At 36.1% G+C, this 16,046-nt stretch overlaps 1 protein-coding gene across 1 annotated transcript in view; it reads right to left on the bottom strand.

Annotated features, from left to right (window-relative positions):
- The window catches only part of LOC150091738 (ankyrin repeat and IBR domain-containing protein 1-like), a 228,181-nt gene that overhangs the window by 89,752 nt on the left and 122,383 nt on the right, over nt 1–16,046 (bottom strand). The window contains exon 10 of the mRNA XM_090369550.1: nt 13,835–14,004. Within this exon, the coding sequence (XP_090225676.1) occupies nt 13,835–14,004 (170 nt within the window). The remainder of the gene's footprint in view (nt 1–13,834; nt 14,005–16,046) is intronic.

The following is a 16,046-nucleotide window of genomic DNA, read 5'->3' as shown; positions in this document are numbered from 1 at the left end:
AAAAGCCTTGGCTTCTTTGCACCATATGGCTAATTATAATAATAATAATCTCCAGTCTGTGGGGACCTCCCCTGAGTCCAAGGATGCTCTCATAATTATGGCTAATGGTTTGCTTAGTTGCTTTGCCGCCTCCTTTAAGATAACTGGATAGATCCCATCCACCCCAGGTGCCTTTCTTATGTTTAACTTCAATAATTTCTCCTACACTTTGCTCTCAGTTATTACAAAATCATTAAGCACCCTGCTACAATTTGATAACCTTCTGCCATTTTCAAACCTTAATAACTCTTCATGTGTGAATGTAGATGCAAAATACTCATTCAGTTTGTTTGCTATCTGAGCAGGATCATCAACAGTGGAACCATCGATATCAAGTGGGCCAATCAGATTCATCCCCTTCCTTTTAGAGTTTATATAAGTAAAGAAATACTTGCTGTTTTTCTTAGCATCTTTTGCCAAAGATTTCTCGTAATCTGCCATTGCCTGCCTAACCTCCTTTGTCACCTGATTACAGACTAGCTCATATCTGCCATAGGCTTCTGAGTCGCTTGATAATTTATATGCATCCCATGCATTTTTCTTCTCTGTCACGAGTCTCTTTAGTTCATTTGATAACCATCTAGGCCTAAACCTTGAACAATATTTCTTAATAGGTATGAAACTTTTAGTAGCATCCACGATTAATTCCTTGAATTCTTCCCACTTAGAATTTACTGTTGGTAACATCGTCAGTAGATCCCACTGTACAGAATTTAAAAACTGTCTGAGACCACTTTACGGAAGCAAAAACCCTTTCCTTTAACCATGATGGTAATTATATCTTTAAGTAAATCCCACATCAGTACACTGTGATCACTGCCACCTAGTGGTTCCTTTATTCTGCAAATTCTTAATACACGAATGATCACTGCTGATAACCAGATCAAGAGTATTACCCTCTCTGGTAGCCTCTCGAACATGCTGCTGCAGAAAACAATCATCCAATAAATCCACAAAAGTCTTACTAGTGTGTGAGTGAGTGACCAACCCACAAGTTACAGTCAATATCTGGGAAGTTAAAATCCCCCATTATAAGATATTCTGATTTACTAACCCACTCTATTTCTCTGTACAATTGTTCATTGTACTCATTCGAGTCATTAGGTCTATAACACACTCCTACTCTTATTTTTTATTTTGCAGTGCTTTTGTCACACTAAACTGACTCAACTGTGCACTGTTCATCTATATCAACTGGATGCACTTCTTTTGATTTTATGTTTTTCTTAATTAACAGCATAACACCTCCTCCCTTCCTATCCTGTCTGTCCTTTCTGTACACATTGTACTCCCCAAATTCCAGTTCTGTATTCCATATATCTGTGTGACACCACGTCTCTGCTATCCCAACAACAGTAACTTATCAACTGTGTGGTACTACACTCAGTGTAGTGGAAAATGAAAAAGTCCTCTACTTGGGGTAATTATGCAGTCAGACATGAAATTCTCTGAGCAGTGCAGACATGCTGCCAGGACAGCTCATAGGATTTTGTCAATGACATACAGAAACTTTGCTAGCTAAGATAAGGGAGGTGATTATCCCTTTGATTTTCCAACTTGATTTTCAATATGAGTGAGCAATATTTGTGATATGTTTATGCCAAGACAGGTCAGTTATCCCCAGTACAGATATGCAATTTTGGCTATAGTGCTGCTAAAGGTACACCTGGTGAGAAAACACTTTTTTTTTTGCTTTTTTTTTTTTTTGTTTTTTTGTGCAAGAAATACAGGTAGGACCTGTTTTACGGGCGCGGTTAGGTTCCAGCAAAACAGGGTCGTAAAATGAAAAGTAGTAAAACAAGACCAAATTATAATATAATTGAATGAGATAGGTTCCAAAATTCCCAAGCTACTAATATTTCTGTTCTTTATAAATAATTAAATATTTTAAACATTTAATGCACATGTTTTATAAAACAATTAATAAAATAAAATTTTTAACTTACTTTGGTCCTGTGGAGTCATCGCTTGAGTACGTACTTACTTCACTGATATTTTATGTGACAATGGTTTAATGGGGGCGACATTAATGGGAGGTTCCTAGTTGAGGGTCATTGGGTTCTGAGGGTTCCTTTCCCATCTTTGTAAAGAACTGTAGTATTGATGTTTGCCATGACTTCCTTCTTCTTTCTTCCAAGACATTATAGTAGGGCTTCAACATCATGTTGACACCTCTTTGGATGACATGGCTATGTTCCCAATCAGGATCATTACCACAAAGTACATCAAATGCACTATGAATTTTGGCAAGAGCACTCTGAATATGTTTTGTTTTTAATGTTCTGATTGGCTCCAACTCTTCCACTCCATCTGGTGTGTCAGCCTCATGTTGTTGAAGTTGCACAGTCAGTTCCTCCAATTCCTTCCTCAAAAGCGGCTCATCACAACTCTCCAGCAACTGGTCAAGATCATCTGGATCAACATTGTCAATGCCAACATCCTTAGCCATGTGAGAAACATCTTTAGCCACTTCCGAAACTGGCTCAATCCTTACAAAATCAATCACTGCTTTAGGCCATAATTTACATTAGATGCCATTCATGCAGGACTGTGATACTTTCTCCCAGGCAGAATCAATGTTTGTGATGGCATTCAGGATGTTATACGACTTCCAGTAGTCCCTCACAGTTATATCAGACTGCACAGCCTCAGCAATCCCTTTGAAAGTCTTAAGCAAAAAAATACGCCTTAAAGGTCACAATTACACCCTAGTCCATCAGTTGCAAAAGTGAAGTTGTGTTGGGAGGCAAATACACAACCTCAACTTCCAAATGCTCATTGTGGATTTCTAGGAGGTTGGCTGGGTGATCTGGGGCATTGTCCAGCACCAACATAACTTTGAGAGGCAAGCCATTTGCTGCACAAAACTGAGCAAACTTTGGACAAAAGTACAAGGTATACCATTCGCTAAAAATTGTCTGAGTCACCCACGCCTTTTTGCTAGAGCGGCAAAACACATGAATTCGTGTCTTCACCACGCCCTTCGTTACATGAGCATCTCTGAATGGTACGCCAAAATCGGTTTGAGTTTAAATGTTCCCGATGCAGTGCCACCCAGAAGCAAAGTCAACCGATCTTTTGCGACCTTGAAACCAGGGGAAGACCTCTCCTCACAGGCGATGTATGTCCTACTTGACAATTTTTTCCAATAAAGCCCCATTTCATCCAGATTTAAAACTAAATAAGGGTGATAGTTGCCTTCGTCTATTAAGCGTTTAAAGTCAGAAGGATACTCTTCCGCTACTGCAACATCAGCACTAGCAGCCTCACTAGACACTTTCACACTGTGAATTTTAGAACGGTTTTTAAACAGATGAAACCACCCTTTGCTGGCTGTAAATGTTTCATTTAATCATATAATGACTTCGCCCACCTTGTCCAGAATTACCGCCTGCGTAACAGGAATGTTATTTTAGTTCATATCGTCAACCCACAGTAACAATTTCTCCATTTTTTCCATTGTATCACTGCATGAATAAGTTGTTCTGGAGGATGACACACTTGTTATCCCTGTGTGTGCATGCTTTATTTTATCAACATTGTTCATAATCGTTGAAACAGTAGATGGCGCTAAACTCAATGCGATGAATCACATCCATTTTCTCCTTAACTGTTAGTGTTTTATGCTCTTTTTGCCCCCCCCCCCAGCACAGGCACTGCCCTACTCTTAGAGCTCACGGTTACACAAAAATTATTATTATTATTATTAATGAGAAATAGCACTATAATAACACTGTGTAACCCATTAATAATTGAGAGAAAATTCACAATAAAACCAACATGGCACACTGAACGTAAACAACTCTTAGTGTTGCTATCATTCCACCCACAATGCACCACTAAAAACAAAAGAAACACCTAGTGAATGTTTGGACTCACAGGTGTTGCTGCGATGTGTTACTGAGTTGCAATTTTTTTTGTTATTTTCAATTTTTTCAGGTAATATTTTGAAACAGTCGTTAATGTGAAAAGTCGTAAATTGGACCATTGTAAAACGAACCTACCTGTACTAGATTTTAGAAGGGTTGAAATTAACTAAATTTTTTTCCCTCACTATAGAATTACCTGGAGACCAGTATTTAAGGAACTTGTGGTGGATACAGCTTCCACTTCTTAAAGAGAAGTGTAAGATGATTGTGTCAGTACAGGGTTTGTTAAACTAGAAAGTGGTATGCAATACTACTTTCTAGTTTAACTGTCATCAACAAAGCTACAAAAAAAAACAAAAACAAACTGTCATATTAGGACACCCAAGAACAAACTCATCTGCTCAATTTAATGTGTAATATGCTGTTGTCGTTGTTATTTGGTTTTTAGGAGCATTAGCAACTAAGGCCATATTGCTCCAGGGATATGTGGTGGTCATTCCCTGACTTTCCGCATCCTCCGTATTTGGTGGTGATGGGCTTGAACCCCAGTCTAATCAAGAAGCGTGTGCTACACACTGCTGCTCCTGCCCACCTGTCTACTCATCTGCTCAATTTAATAACGGAAGCACCATGTAATATGCTCAAAAATTGTGTGCGCTCTCCGATCAATTTGCCTGTTTTGCCAGACAAAAAAATCCAAGTTTGCAGGCAGGAAAATCTTGCTATCCTTGCCTCAGACTGAATAACTCAGCTACGGAATGAAAAAAAAAAAAAACCCATAAAAGTTTCTTGCAGCATTGACAATATTCAAACGTGAGCCTTTTTAACCCAGTGTGGGGAAGATGGTGATTATAACCACAGTGCTACCTCTCCATACACACGCATGCTACAGACAGACTTTCCTGTAAATAGAATGTTATTAATATAAAGGAGAATGACAGTGGGTGAAAGAACAGAACCTTGGGGAACCTAGCATTATTTATGGATTTAAAAGACAAAAAGAGAGCCATCTTACCATCACATGCACAGAGTGGTGATAGAGGAAACTGGCTCCTAACAGCAAAAATTGAAAGGTAGATCAAAAGATGGATGGTTGCTTAGAAGCCCTATAGGCCAAAAAATACTGAAAACCTTAGAAAATTTGAGAGAAACTGCTTGAGTTTCTTCAATCTTTGCCATGGAATTTGTCCATAATCCAAGATCACCAATATCAAGGGAAATAATATTTGTGATTATTAATTCAGTGAAATATTAAAACCTTGGGGAACCTAGCATTATAAAACAGTGTAAGAATCAGCAGTTGATGGCTTTCTCCATTACGTTGAAAAGAGTTGAAGAAGTGCAATAAGATGATCTGCATGAAAAAAAAAATAATAAATAAATAGTAATAATAATAAAATAATAATGACAATTACTGGATTTCTATTTGTTCAATTTTCATAAAATTTGCAGTAGTGTGACATATCTTTCTAAAAGAGCTAAATATAAAATGTCACAAAATTTGTGTACTAGAAGTAGAGTTGTTTTGTGCACTCAGACGGATAGACACAGTGAAGATAAAAAAAATAAAGGATTTAATCAATGCAAGAATAATTTCAGTGATATGATGAAACCAAACACTAGGATCAGGAGATTTAAAACAGTTGTCCAATCAACAAAAAAACAGAAACAGAAATCTTGCAGATTTTGTACTGTTGCAGCACTGAATGAAAGAATCACCAAGGGATAACCACCTGTGTCTATAGACCATGGGCGAGAATCACCACATGGTCTATAGACACAGGTTCCAATGGAGAAACAAATTATTACTAAGTTGTGATGATGTACCCAGAGGACAAATAATATTAATGTACTTTGAAGTTGTTTGGTGAGAACAAAGATAGAGTGTTAGGCATGTGGTTAGATTGTTTAATATTCAAGTACATAAATGAGTATATTATATTAGCCATAGCTCTGCCAGCTGAGTTGTTGTTGTTGAAATAGGGTTTTAGGAGCATCAGCGACTAAGGCCATATTACTCCATGTATGCTGTCTGTAAATTGCGTGTGTTCTGTGGTCAATTTTCTGTTTGCTAGATGTAACCATGCTACCTTTGCCTGAAACCAACTAACTCAGCCACACTGTGAAAAGGCCCATAAAAATTCCTCATATCATTGACAGGACTCGATTTTAGATCTTTTCTACCTAGTATGAGGAGGATGGCGATTCTACCAACTGTGAGGGCCTGCCAGATCATCTATAATAATTAGAAAATTGAAACCAGCTGGAGTTGAGAAAATTAAAATCGCCAATGAAAATTATTTCACTTTTAAGTGAGCTTAGCAGATGGCAAATGGTAAATGGACTTCATCAAGATTACAACCAAGACCACACATTGCGAAATAAATCGTGAAGTTTTGGGAGGTTTAGAGTTCTCTTCACAGATAAGTTTGTTCCATCAGTCTATTTATTATTCATCAATGTAACTAAATGAGATAAGTTTTGGGGAGATGAAATATGAAGTGAAAAAATATTTTGACATGTGCTATACACCTAGCAAAACACTTCGCACCTTAGCACAATACACCTCATAAACACTACAGAGACTCTCCTCAGCCACAGCTAGCAAGGTTATACACTATCTGATTCAGATGTCTCCCATAGCATTACCAATCGGTAAATTTATAGTTCGGGTGAATTGTCTATTGGCTGGCCCATGAAAATATTTTAAAACTGCACTCTTGAAATGTAATGAATATGGAATCTTGCTATGACCCTGTCATGCTCTATCATAATCTCAAAAGATGACTCACATTGCATAATACAAGAGATGGAAACTGCAAAATAATAATAATAATAATAATTTTTATTATTATTAATTAAATAATATAAGGTCATATGATGAATCGACAAATTATGTGTATCATAATGCAATGCCAATAAGCCACATTTTAAAGTTGTTTGCTTCTTTATTAAGTAAAAAAAGATTAATTTTTGTTTTGTTTCAATTACATAATACCATATAATGATATTTTTTGCATTCTGGATCCTTCAGTAATGAAAAAAAAGCTTTGATTTCAATGCTTGTTTTTTATTTTTTTATTTAAGCATACATTAAGTTTAAAAGATATTAAAAGTAAAATACAAGATAAATTATATATACAGCCACTCGCGTTCCACGTAAGTTGGAATTTCCCTAAATGCTTACGCAGCACTCACAAATTTGATTGAATTTGATTGAAGCAAAAAAGAAATGTTCGATGAACATGTAAATAGAACTATTTATTTAATTTTTTTGTCTCATGTGCAGAAAAAATTACAAAAGTGTTCAAAATTACAAAAATTTCAAAATTATAAAATTACAGGCATAATGTCAGTAAGTTTTATCTTTCAAGAATCATTGCCAGAATTAACTCTCCAGCTGACAAGCACACTGCTGCGGAATTTGAGGGCTGTGGAGATTTAGAAGGGGTTTTCTCCAACACATCACAAAATTACTCTGCAACTGCAGAATCGGCACGGGCAACTTCACCGCATACTTTAATGTTTTGGAAACCAGTGTGATGCTTGAACCTATTAAACCACCCGTTGCTTGCCACAAACTTGGCTTGGGGTTTGCTGTACTTATCCTTAATATCTTCATAAATACTTCTTGCTTTTGCTTGAATGGCTATTGGACTCAGTGGCACTTGCTTCTGAATCTGATTTTCCATCCATATTATTAATAGCTTTTCCATCTTCAATATAGCACCTGAATGCTGTTTTGTGATCACTGTTGATCTTAAATGCGTTGATCCTTTAACATGTTCTTTTATACGCACAGTGTCCCTTAAAATAGTATTCACTGTTGAAGAAGCGAGACCTAATTCCATGCAATAGATGACAAACTTTGTCCTGCTTAGTACTTCTTAATTAATCATCTTCAGTTCAAAATCAATTTTGTTTCATTTCCTAGCACTGCCAGCACTTGCACTTTCCATTGGTCCCTTTCCCTTCACCATTGTAATAAGTAAATAGAAATGAAGAGAAGACTGAAAATGTATTTATATTTTTATATGATTGAAGATTTCAGTGAAGGGGAACTCATTTCACCATAATACCGTAACGTAAAAACCCACAGGATTCCAGTTATCAGTATTATTGAAAATGCAATAAGATCGAGTTTACTACCTGTTTATAATAGATTGTGCTGATAGAAAAGCCTAATAAACCGGAAAGTGCAAATTGTTTTTATTGTTTTATGCTAGTGAACGCCAGAAATGTGTTTTAGAAAAAATATCGCAAAGGTGTTCAAAACTGATTCCAAAAATATATTGCTATATACTGAAATTTTCAACTTCTGAGATCTAGGAATAAATTACCAAAAAAAAAAAAAAAAAAAGTGTTACTGAGTTCACATTATGATATTTTCACGATACCTCCATTTATTTCTACGGGAAGCAAAGTACATTTCCACGGTTTTTTTAAGTTTGCACTAGTTGGAAAAAATTTATGTAAGTCGAATATTACATAAACCAGGGAATGGCTGTACTTGAGATTATTTTCTATAGAAACTGAAATAAAAAATATGTTCTGCCTATATAACATTCAAGTTGGCATTTTCAAAAAATGTTGTTTACACTTTATGTTTGCACATTCTGCACACCTCATACGGTTAGAAATATTTTCCCACCATGCTATGCAAATACACATAAGCCCAAACTACAAAATACAAATATACTTCCTTTTTATGTCTAAAAATACATCCTCATAAGCGCTTAAAAATAACACATTTTTTTCTTTTGCCATCCTGTACTATTTCTTGTATTTTAGATAAATAATACAATAATAACTGTAACTTCAAAACACAAGCACAAATGAAATTATGTCGGCTATGATGATACTCTGCATGAGAGATGAACAGAACAAGCACCAGCTGTCAAATCTATATATTTATAAACAAAGTTATGACAGCAGTTCAAAAAAAGACTGAATGCATATCTCACCATGGCATTTTGATGAATGTCACCTAATATTTTACTGCATATCCAGGCATCTCATTCCATTGTTCTAGCTATTTATTAATAATCATTCAGTTATTAATTACATCTCATTCCAATGTTTCAGTTAATTTTGCTCAGCATTTGAAGTCAAAGTAATTTATTTTGTGATGAGTTGAATTTTAAGTGAAAATCTAAAAGACATTGACTATAACTTATCAGCCAATGCAGTTAACGTTTGGAAATTAGCATTAGTAGAGGCCCATGATGCAAGAAAGCAAGCTTATACAGCATAAACCAAAAAAAAAAACAATTCCCATGTCACTGATCCATTCATTCCAAATGTTTGCTTAGTTCTGTCTTCAATTTATTTAAGCTATCGACTTCCACAACAACAGATGGAAGTTTGCTCCAGCAATCAACTACCTGCTGACTAAAGGCAAACTTCTGCACATCTATTCCACAGCTGTCTTTCCTCACTTTGAATCTATGTTCCCTCAGGTTATCTAAGCAATCTAAGCAAGAAAGAAGAATCCCATCAGCATTGAGCCTGCTCAATTCGTACAAGGCCTTCTACATCTTAATCAGATCACCTCACAGGTACCTAGTCTCCAGAAACTGCAATTAACTTAAGCCTTTCTTCATAAGAGCACCCCTTTGTTCCCTTCAACACTCTCGTTGCCCTTCTCTGTACTCGTTCTAGCAACTCTACATCCTTCCTAAAATGAGGCTTCCAGACCTGTATGCAGTACTCAAGGTGTGGCCTGACCATTGCCTATACAGAGGGACAATCACCTCCTTATCCCTTCTTGCAAAATTCCTGTATATCATTGACAAGACCCCATGACCTACTCTGGCAGCCTATCTGCATTGCTCAGAAAACTTCATATCTGACTGCACAATTACTCCCAGATCTCTTTCATTCTCCACTACCCTGAGTGTAACACCACATGGTACATTTCTCTGGGGTTACTGCTACCCATATGCAGTACTTTGCATTTGTCAATGTTAAACTTCAATTGCTACTTCTCAGCCCATCTACCCAACTTTTCCAGATCCCATTGCAACAGCATACTTTCATTACTGTTATTAACAAGCCTGCCAATCTTTGTATCATCTGCAAATTTTGACATTAATCTTGATATACCTTCATCAATATCATTGAAAAATATACAAAACAACAATGGGCCCAACCGAACCCTGAGGGACACCACTAATAACATTAGTCCACGTAGAGCAGTACCCATTGATCACCACTCTGTCTTCTCTCACACAACCATCCTTTTATCAATTGTAGCAACCTGCCCTTAATACCATACTGCCCCACTTTGTACAGTAGTCTTCCATGTGCAACAGTATCAAAAGTTTTCCTGAAATCCAAGTATATGATATCAAAATTATTTTTTGCATCCAGTTCCTTTGTGACCACATCATAGTATCTTCCCCTTGATAAACCCATGTGGTGTCTGAATTATTACTGTTGTCTTGTCCAAATGATCCTGCAATGGTTCTTTAACCAGTGACTCCATTATTTTCACTGGAACAGGAAGTCAAACTAAAGGCGCCTCCGTAGCCAGGTGGGAAGGAGCAGCAGTGCGTAGCACACGTTTCTTGATTAGACCGGGGTTCGAGCCCGTCACCACCAAATACGGAGGATGCGGAAAGGTCAGGGAATGACCACCACATATTCCCGGAGCAATATGGCCTTAGTTGCTAATGCTCCTAAAAATAAAAAATAAAAAAAACCCAAAACAACAAAACAAAAAAGTCAAACTAACAGGTCTGTAATTACTTGTCACCCTTTGATCCTCCTTTGTGAATTGGGGTCACATTTGCACATCTCCAGTCCATGGGCAACTCCCCTGAGTTCAAGGAGGCTCTTATAATTATGGCCAAGGGTTTGCTTACTTCCTTTGCTGTCTCCTTTAATATAACTGGATAGATCCCACCCAACCCAGGTGCCTTTCTTATGTTTATCTTCAACAATTTCTCCTTCACTTTGCTCTCAGTTATTACAAAATCTCTAGCTCACTGCCAGAGTTTAATTCACCACTGGCATTCCCCTCCCCGAATAACTCCTCATGTGTAAATATAGAGGCAAAATACTCATTTAGTTTGTTAGCTACCTGAGCAGGATCATCAACAGTTCAACCTTCCATATCAAGTGGACCAATCTGATTCATCCCCTTCCTTCTAGAGTTGCAAAGAGTTCTTTATAAGTAAAGAACTCTTTGCATCCTTTGCCAAAGATTTCTCGTAATCTGCTTTTGCCTGCCTAACCTCCTTTGCGACTTGGTTACAGACCAGCTTGTATCTATCATAGGCTTCTGTGTCACCTGTTAATTTATATGTATCCCATGCATTTTTCTTCTCTGACATCTGACATCCATTTAGGCCTAAACCTTGAACAATACTGAAGTTAAACATAAGAAAGGCACCCCAGGTGCCTTTCTTATGTTTAACTTCAACAATTTCTCCTCCAATTTGCTCTCAGTTATTACAAAATCATTTAACTTCCTGTTAGAGTTTGATGAACATCCAGCCCTCTCCTCCTTGAATAACTCCTCATGTGTGAATGTAGATGCAAAATACCCATTTAGTTCAGCAGCTATCTGAGCATGATCTACAGTCAAACCATTGATATCAGACTTTGCTGTTTTTCTTTGCATCCTTTGCCAAAGACTTTTCTTAATCTGCCTTTGCTTGCTTAACCTCCTTTGTGACTTAATTACAGACTAGCTTGTATCTACCACAGGCTTCTGTGTCACCTAACAATTTATGTGCATCCCATGCATTTTTCTTCTCTGCCACAAGTCTCATTAGTACATCTGACAACCGTTTGGGCCTGAACCTGGAGCAGTATTTCTTAGTTGGAACAAAAAGTACAGTAGCTTTCAAATTACTTCCTTGAATGCTTCCCATTTAGAATTTGCTGTTGGTAACATTATCAGTTGGTCTCACTATACAGAACCTAAAAAATCTCTAAGATCACTGTAGTTGCCTTTACAAAAGCAAAAACCCTTCCCTTTATCCCTGATGATAGTTACATCTTTATGTAAATTCCACATCAGTACACTGTGATCACTGCCACCTAGTGGTTACTTTATCTGTAAATTCTTAATGCATGAATAATCACTACTGATTATCAGATCAAGAGTGTTACTCCCTCTAGTACACTGCACTGTCCATCTATGTCAACTGGATGCACTTCCTTAGATTTTACGTGTTTCATAATAATCCCCTCCTCCTCCCATTCCTATCCTGTCTATCTATCCTTTCTTTACACATTGTACTCCCCAAATTCCAATTACGCATCCCTTATATCTGAGTGGCAAGTCTCTGATATCCCAACAATGTCCACCTTGGATATCTTAACCGGCACTTCAAATTCATCAAATTTGTTTACTATACTCCTAGCATTGGTGTACATGCAAGTATACATGCACCTGTTCTTACTCTAACACAGCCCATGTATTTACTTGTTTCATGAACCCCCAGCAGTTCCTGAAATCCCCAGTAACTGGCTTTCTGGGCTGCTGCTCATCTCAATAGAAGCAGTGCAAGAATCATTTCCACCTCTGCCTGCGGCTACTGTTAACCTATTAGTCTGTGAATCCCTCCAAGTTAGCAGTTTTCTGACCTACCTGACATTGCCTCGATAGCATCAGCAAATATTCTTCCACCTTTTCTATTTAAGTGTATCCCATCCCTGTAGAAGCAATCTCTCCTATTAACAAGCACAGACCACACTGAGAAAAATTCTACCCCATGAGCCCTGCACAATCTCTCCAGGGCAGAATTGATTGACAAGGCTCTCATCATATACTCCCTCCTATCCAGACCGTTTCAAAAGTATGGAAAATTTCTTGGACATATTCTAGGATACAAGCTAGCAGTTTTCCGACCCACCTAACATTGCCTCGATAGCATCAGCAAATATTCTTGCACCCCTTCTATTTAAGTGTATGCCATCCAACAACAAATGCAACAATAAGTCACACAAATTTTTGGGTGGTTATGTTATTTTAAAATGTGAAGCATATGTCAAAAGTAATGAGCACTGCGGCCACCCTTCAATTGGCAGATGTGATGAATCAATAGCCAACAAACACACTGTAGTGCAAAATGACTTAAGACTCATTATTTGTGAAAGGCTGAAGAGGTAGGCACTTTTTATGGCATAAGTTTGGCTATTTGGATTTGAGCATATGGTGCATCATAGCTCACCAGATATGGCCCTCTATGACTTTCTCAGTTTTTTAAAACTTTAAAAACCATGTATGGCAAAATATTTTAAGGTGTGGAAACAATTAAACAAAATGTGACAGAGCAGTCTTAGAGATTGAGAAAGACTGAAGAGGAGTTTAAAGTACTGGCAGGAACAGTGAAATAAGTGTACATGCATAAGGGGCCTGCTTTAAAGGTAATTAATCTTCCATCCCTGTAAGTACAGTATTGTAATTTTCACAGATTTTATACATTTTGATCAGCCTCACATACTGATTATGATTTTAGCATTTCATAGGTCTGTATTTGGTAAATATTAGAGGAACAGGAGGAAGAATGGAATCCATGAAATCAGTATAAAAGACTGACACCTTCCATAAATTTTATGGGGAACCATAGAAATTAGTAGGTGTACATATTAGAGGCAATCTACTGATTACATAGTATAAGGCTTCAGAGGTGGCATGGTTTCTACCTACCCATTATCTATGAGAAGGCACTAAAATACATTGGGAGGGCAGCAAAAAAGTAAAATGAGCTTTCCCTTTCAGATGATGAATAGCCTATCATTCATTCTTGAAACTTATGGCAATATCAACAATTTGCTACATTTAGAATATGTTCTGATATTATGCAAACAGCTGAATAAAAGATAAAAGGACTTTATGCCTACTATAGTTAGTAATATAGGAAATATTTAAAACAGCAAACACCATTACACTATAATTTCCATCTTCTTACCAACAAAAGTAGTGACCATTACCACAATCTACTGCATGGGAGACAGGAGCAGGAGGGGATGCACACAGAACAATCATTTCAGATGCAATTTCAGAATCTGGTAGCTTGACTGCTCGTCCACATTCTGGATATGGGCACCACTTTATATTTGGATTACTTTCAACAAATGCCTTTAAAATATACAAGAATAAGCTTAGAGAATTCCAAATGATATTAAAGTTGTATACAAACATGACAAAATATATTATTATTAACTTCCTTTATTTGCCTTAAAAACACGCGTGTATATATATATATATCAGCAAAACAAAACCACTCAGTGACAAAAACAATTCCTCTACAAAAAAAAAGTTTTCAGTGGGCTGTATAGATATACATAACACTCATATCCAAAATCAAACAATTACATCACTAAACCTATATACACACTGAGCTTAATCAATGAAGAGATACATAATCTCCTTTACTGCCTTTCTATAATCTGGTGAATGATATCTCCATATCTAAATAATATCACTTAAAATTAACATACCCACTATCCTCATTATTATACAGACATCAAACGTTTTTCAACCTATCTAACTTAGAAAATAAAACTAAGTTACTTTATCTTTAAAACTGTACCTAGAAATTTTACAAATCCTATGAATTCCGAAATGCTGTAATGATTAACTGATTACCTTTTCATGCAAGCAGCTTACATCTTAGCTGAAAAGATCATATGTGAAACAAACAGGGATAGATTTTGAAAATAGTGTACTCATTTCCCAACCTTACATCACTTCAAAATCCAGTACTGTCAACAGTTCACAACTGCCTTCAAAGACAGCAGCAGGCACAATTACCAAATAGGCAAATGCTAAGAAACTTCTAGCCATACATATATGTTATAATACTTTACAATAATCTTCTGATTATGAATAAATAACAATTCCGTTTTTAGATCCCAAAGGGCTTTTAATACTTTCCATTTTACTGTAATGATAAGCTTCAAAGGTCAGCTTGGAAACCAAAATTACTCCAAGGAATTTAATTTCAAAAGTAGGCTTTAATACAGTTCCCGATAAATCTAGACAAACCCTTGAATTAGATTAAATTAAATAAAAAATCACTAATTTGTTTTACATACAATTCAACTCCAAAAACTTTTAAAAAATCCAGAAAAGCCAAGATTGCATTCCTTGCCTTCAATAAACTGTTTATCTGCCCAAGCCCAACTGAATTCAGAATCCTAAAAGAAAACACATCACCTGCATATAAACAAAAGCCCAGATTTCAACATAAAAATAGATGCAAAAACCAATTAAAACAGAAGTGGTGAAAGATTTCTACTGTCAGCTTCCTGGTGCAAAATTCCTTGTCATCTGAAAAAAAAAAAAAAAATAATAATAATAATAATAATAATTCCCTGTTTGAAAAAATAGTAGCCAAGAAATCCAAAATATTACCTTAAATATTATACAGCTCTTTAAAACTGAATGAAGCTGAATAATTGGCATTGAATATTGAATACATTCAATATTCAATGCCAATAAATCAAAAAAGATAGCACAAACCTGCTTTGTCTTGCCAGACAGTTAATATCCTAGAAACCAAAAGATCCATTCAAGTTAGAGTGGAACAGCCAGAGATATTATTAAAAATTTAGAGAAAGATATGTAAGCAAAGTTGGTAAGTTATTAACCAATCAATATGCACATTAGGAGATTGGCATACCTCTAGTAGTAAACACCCATTTATTGCTCAAAAATGAAGTAATAAATCATCACCATGATACATAAAATACCTTTCAGGAATGGAATGATAATTTATAGAAGAATTAAAATTATAAGTAGGTTTTTTCCCTGCTAGAATGCACCAGAATGGTGTTCTGGAAGTTAAAAAGAAATAAAAATAAAAAATTATATATTTAAAACAAAAAAATTTATTTTAAAATAAAAATTATTTATTATTATTAATGCTTTTGACATTTCCTTGGCAATAAAGTTGCTATATATATATATATAACCTCAGAAACAACTAATGCAAAATGCATTGGGTCCATTTCAGTGCCCATAATTTTCAATGTATATTTATTTGCTTAATGTGAAACAGTTTACACAAAATACTCAACAAAAATGCTGTGAAATGGCAGAGAGTTAAGTTAGGTGCACAGCTTGACTTTGTGACATCTATTGAAGCATTTGCCAATAAAAACATTAATTAATAATTA

The sequence above is a fragment of the Mastigoproctus giganteus genome, chromosome 1, assembly GCF_048544385.1.
Source record: "Mastigoproctus giganteus isolate SK-2022 chromosome 1, ASM4854438v1, whole genome shotgun sequence".
Classification (NCBI taxonomy): Eukaryota; Metazoa; Arthropoda; class Arachnida; order Uropygi; family Thelyphonidae; genus Mastigoproctus; species Mastigoproctus giganteus.
This window is presented reverse-complemented; position numbering and strand designations above follow the sequence as displayed.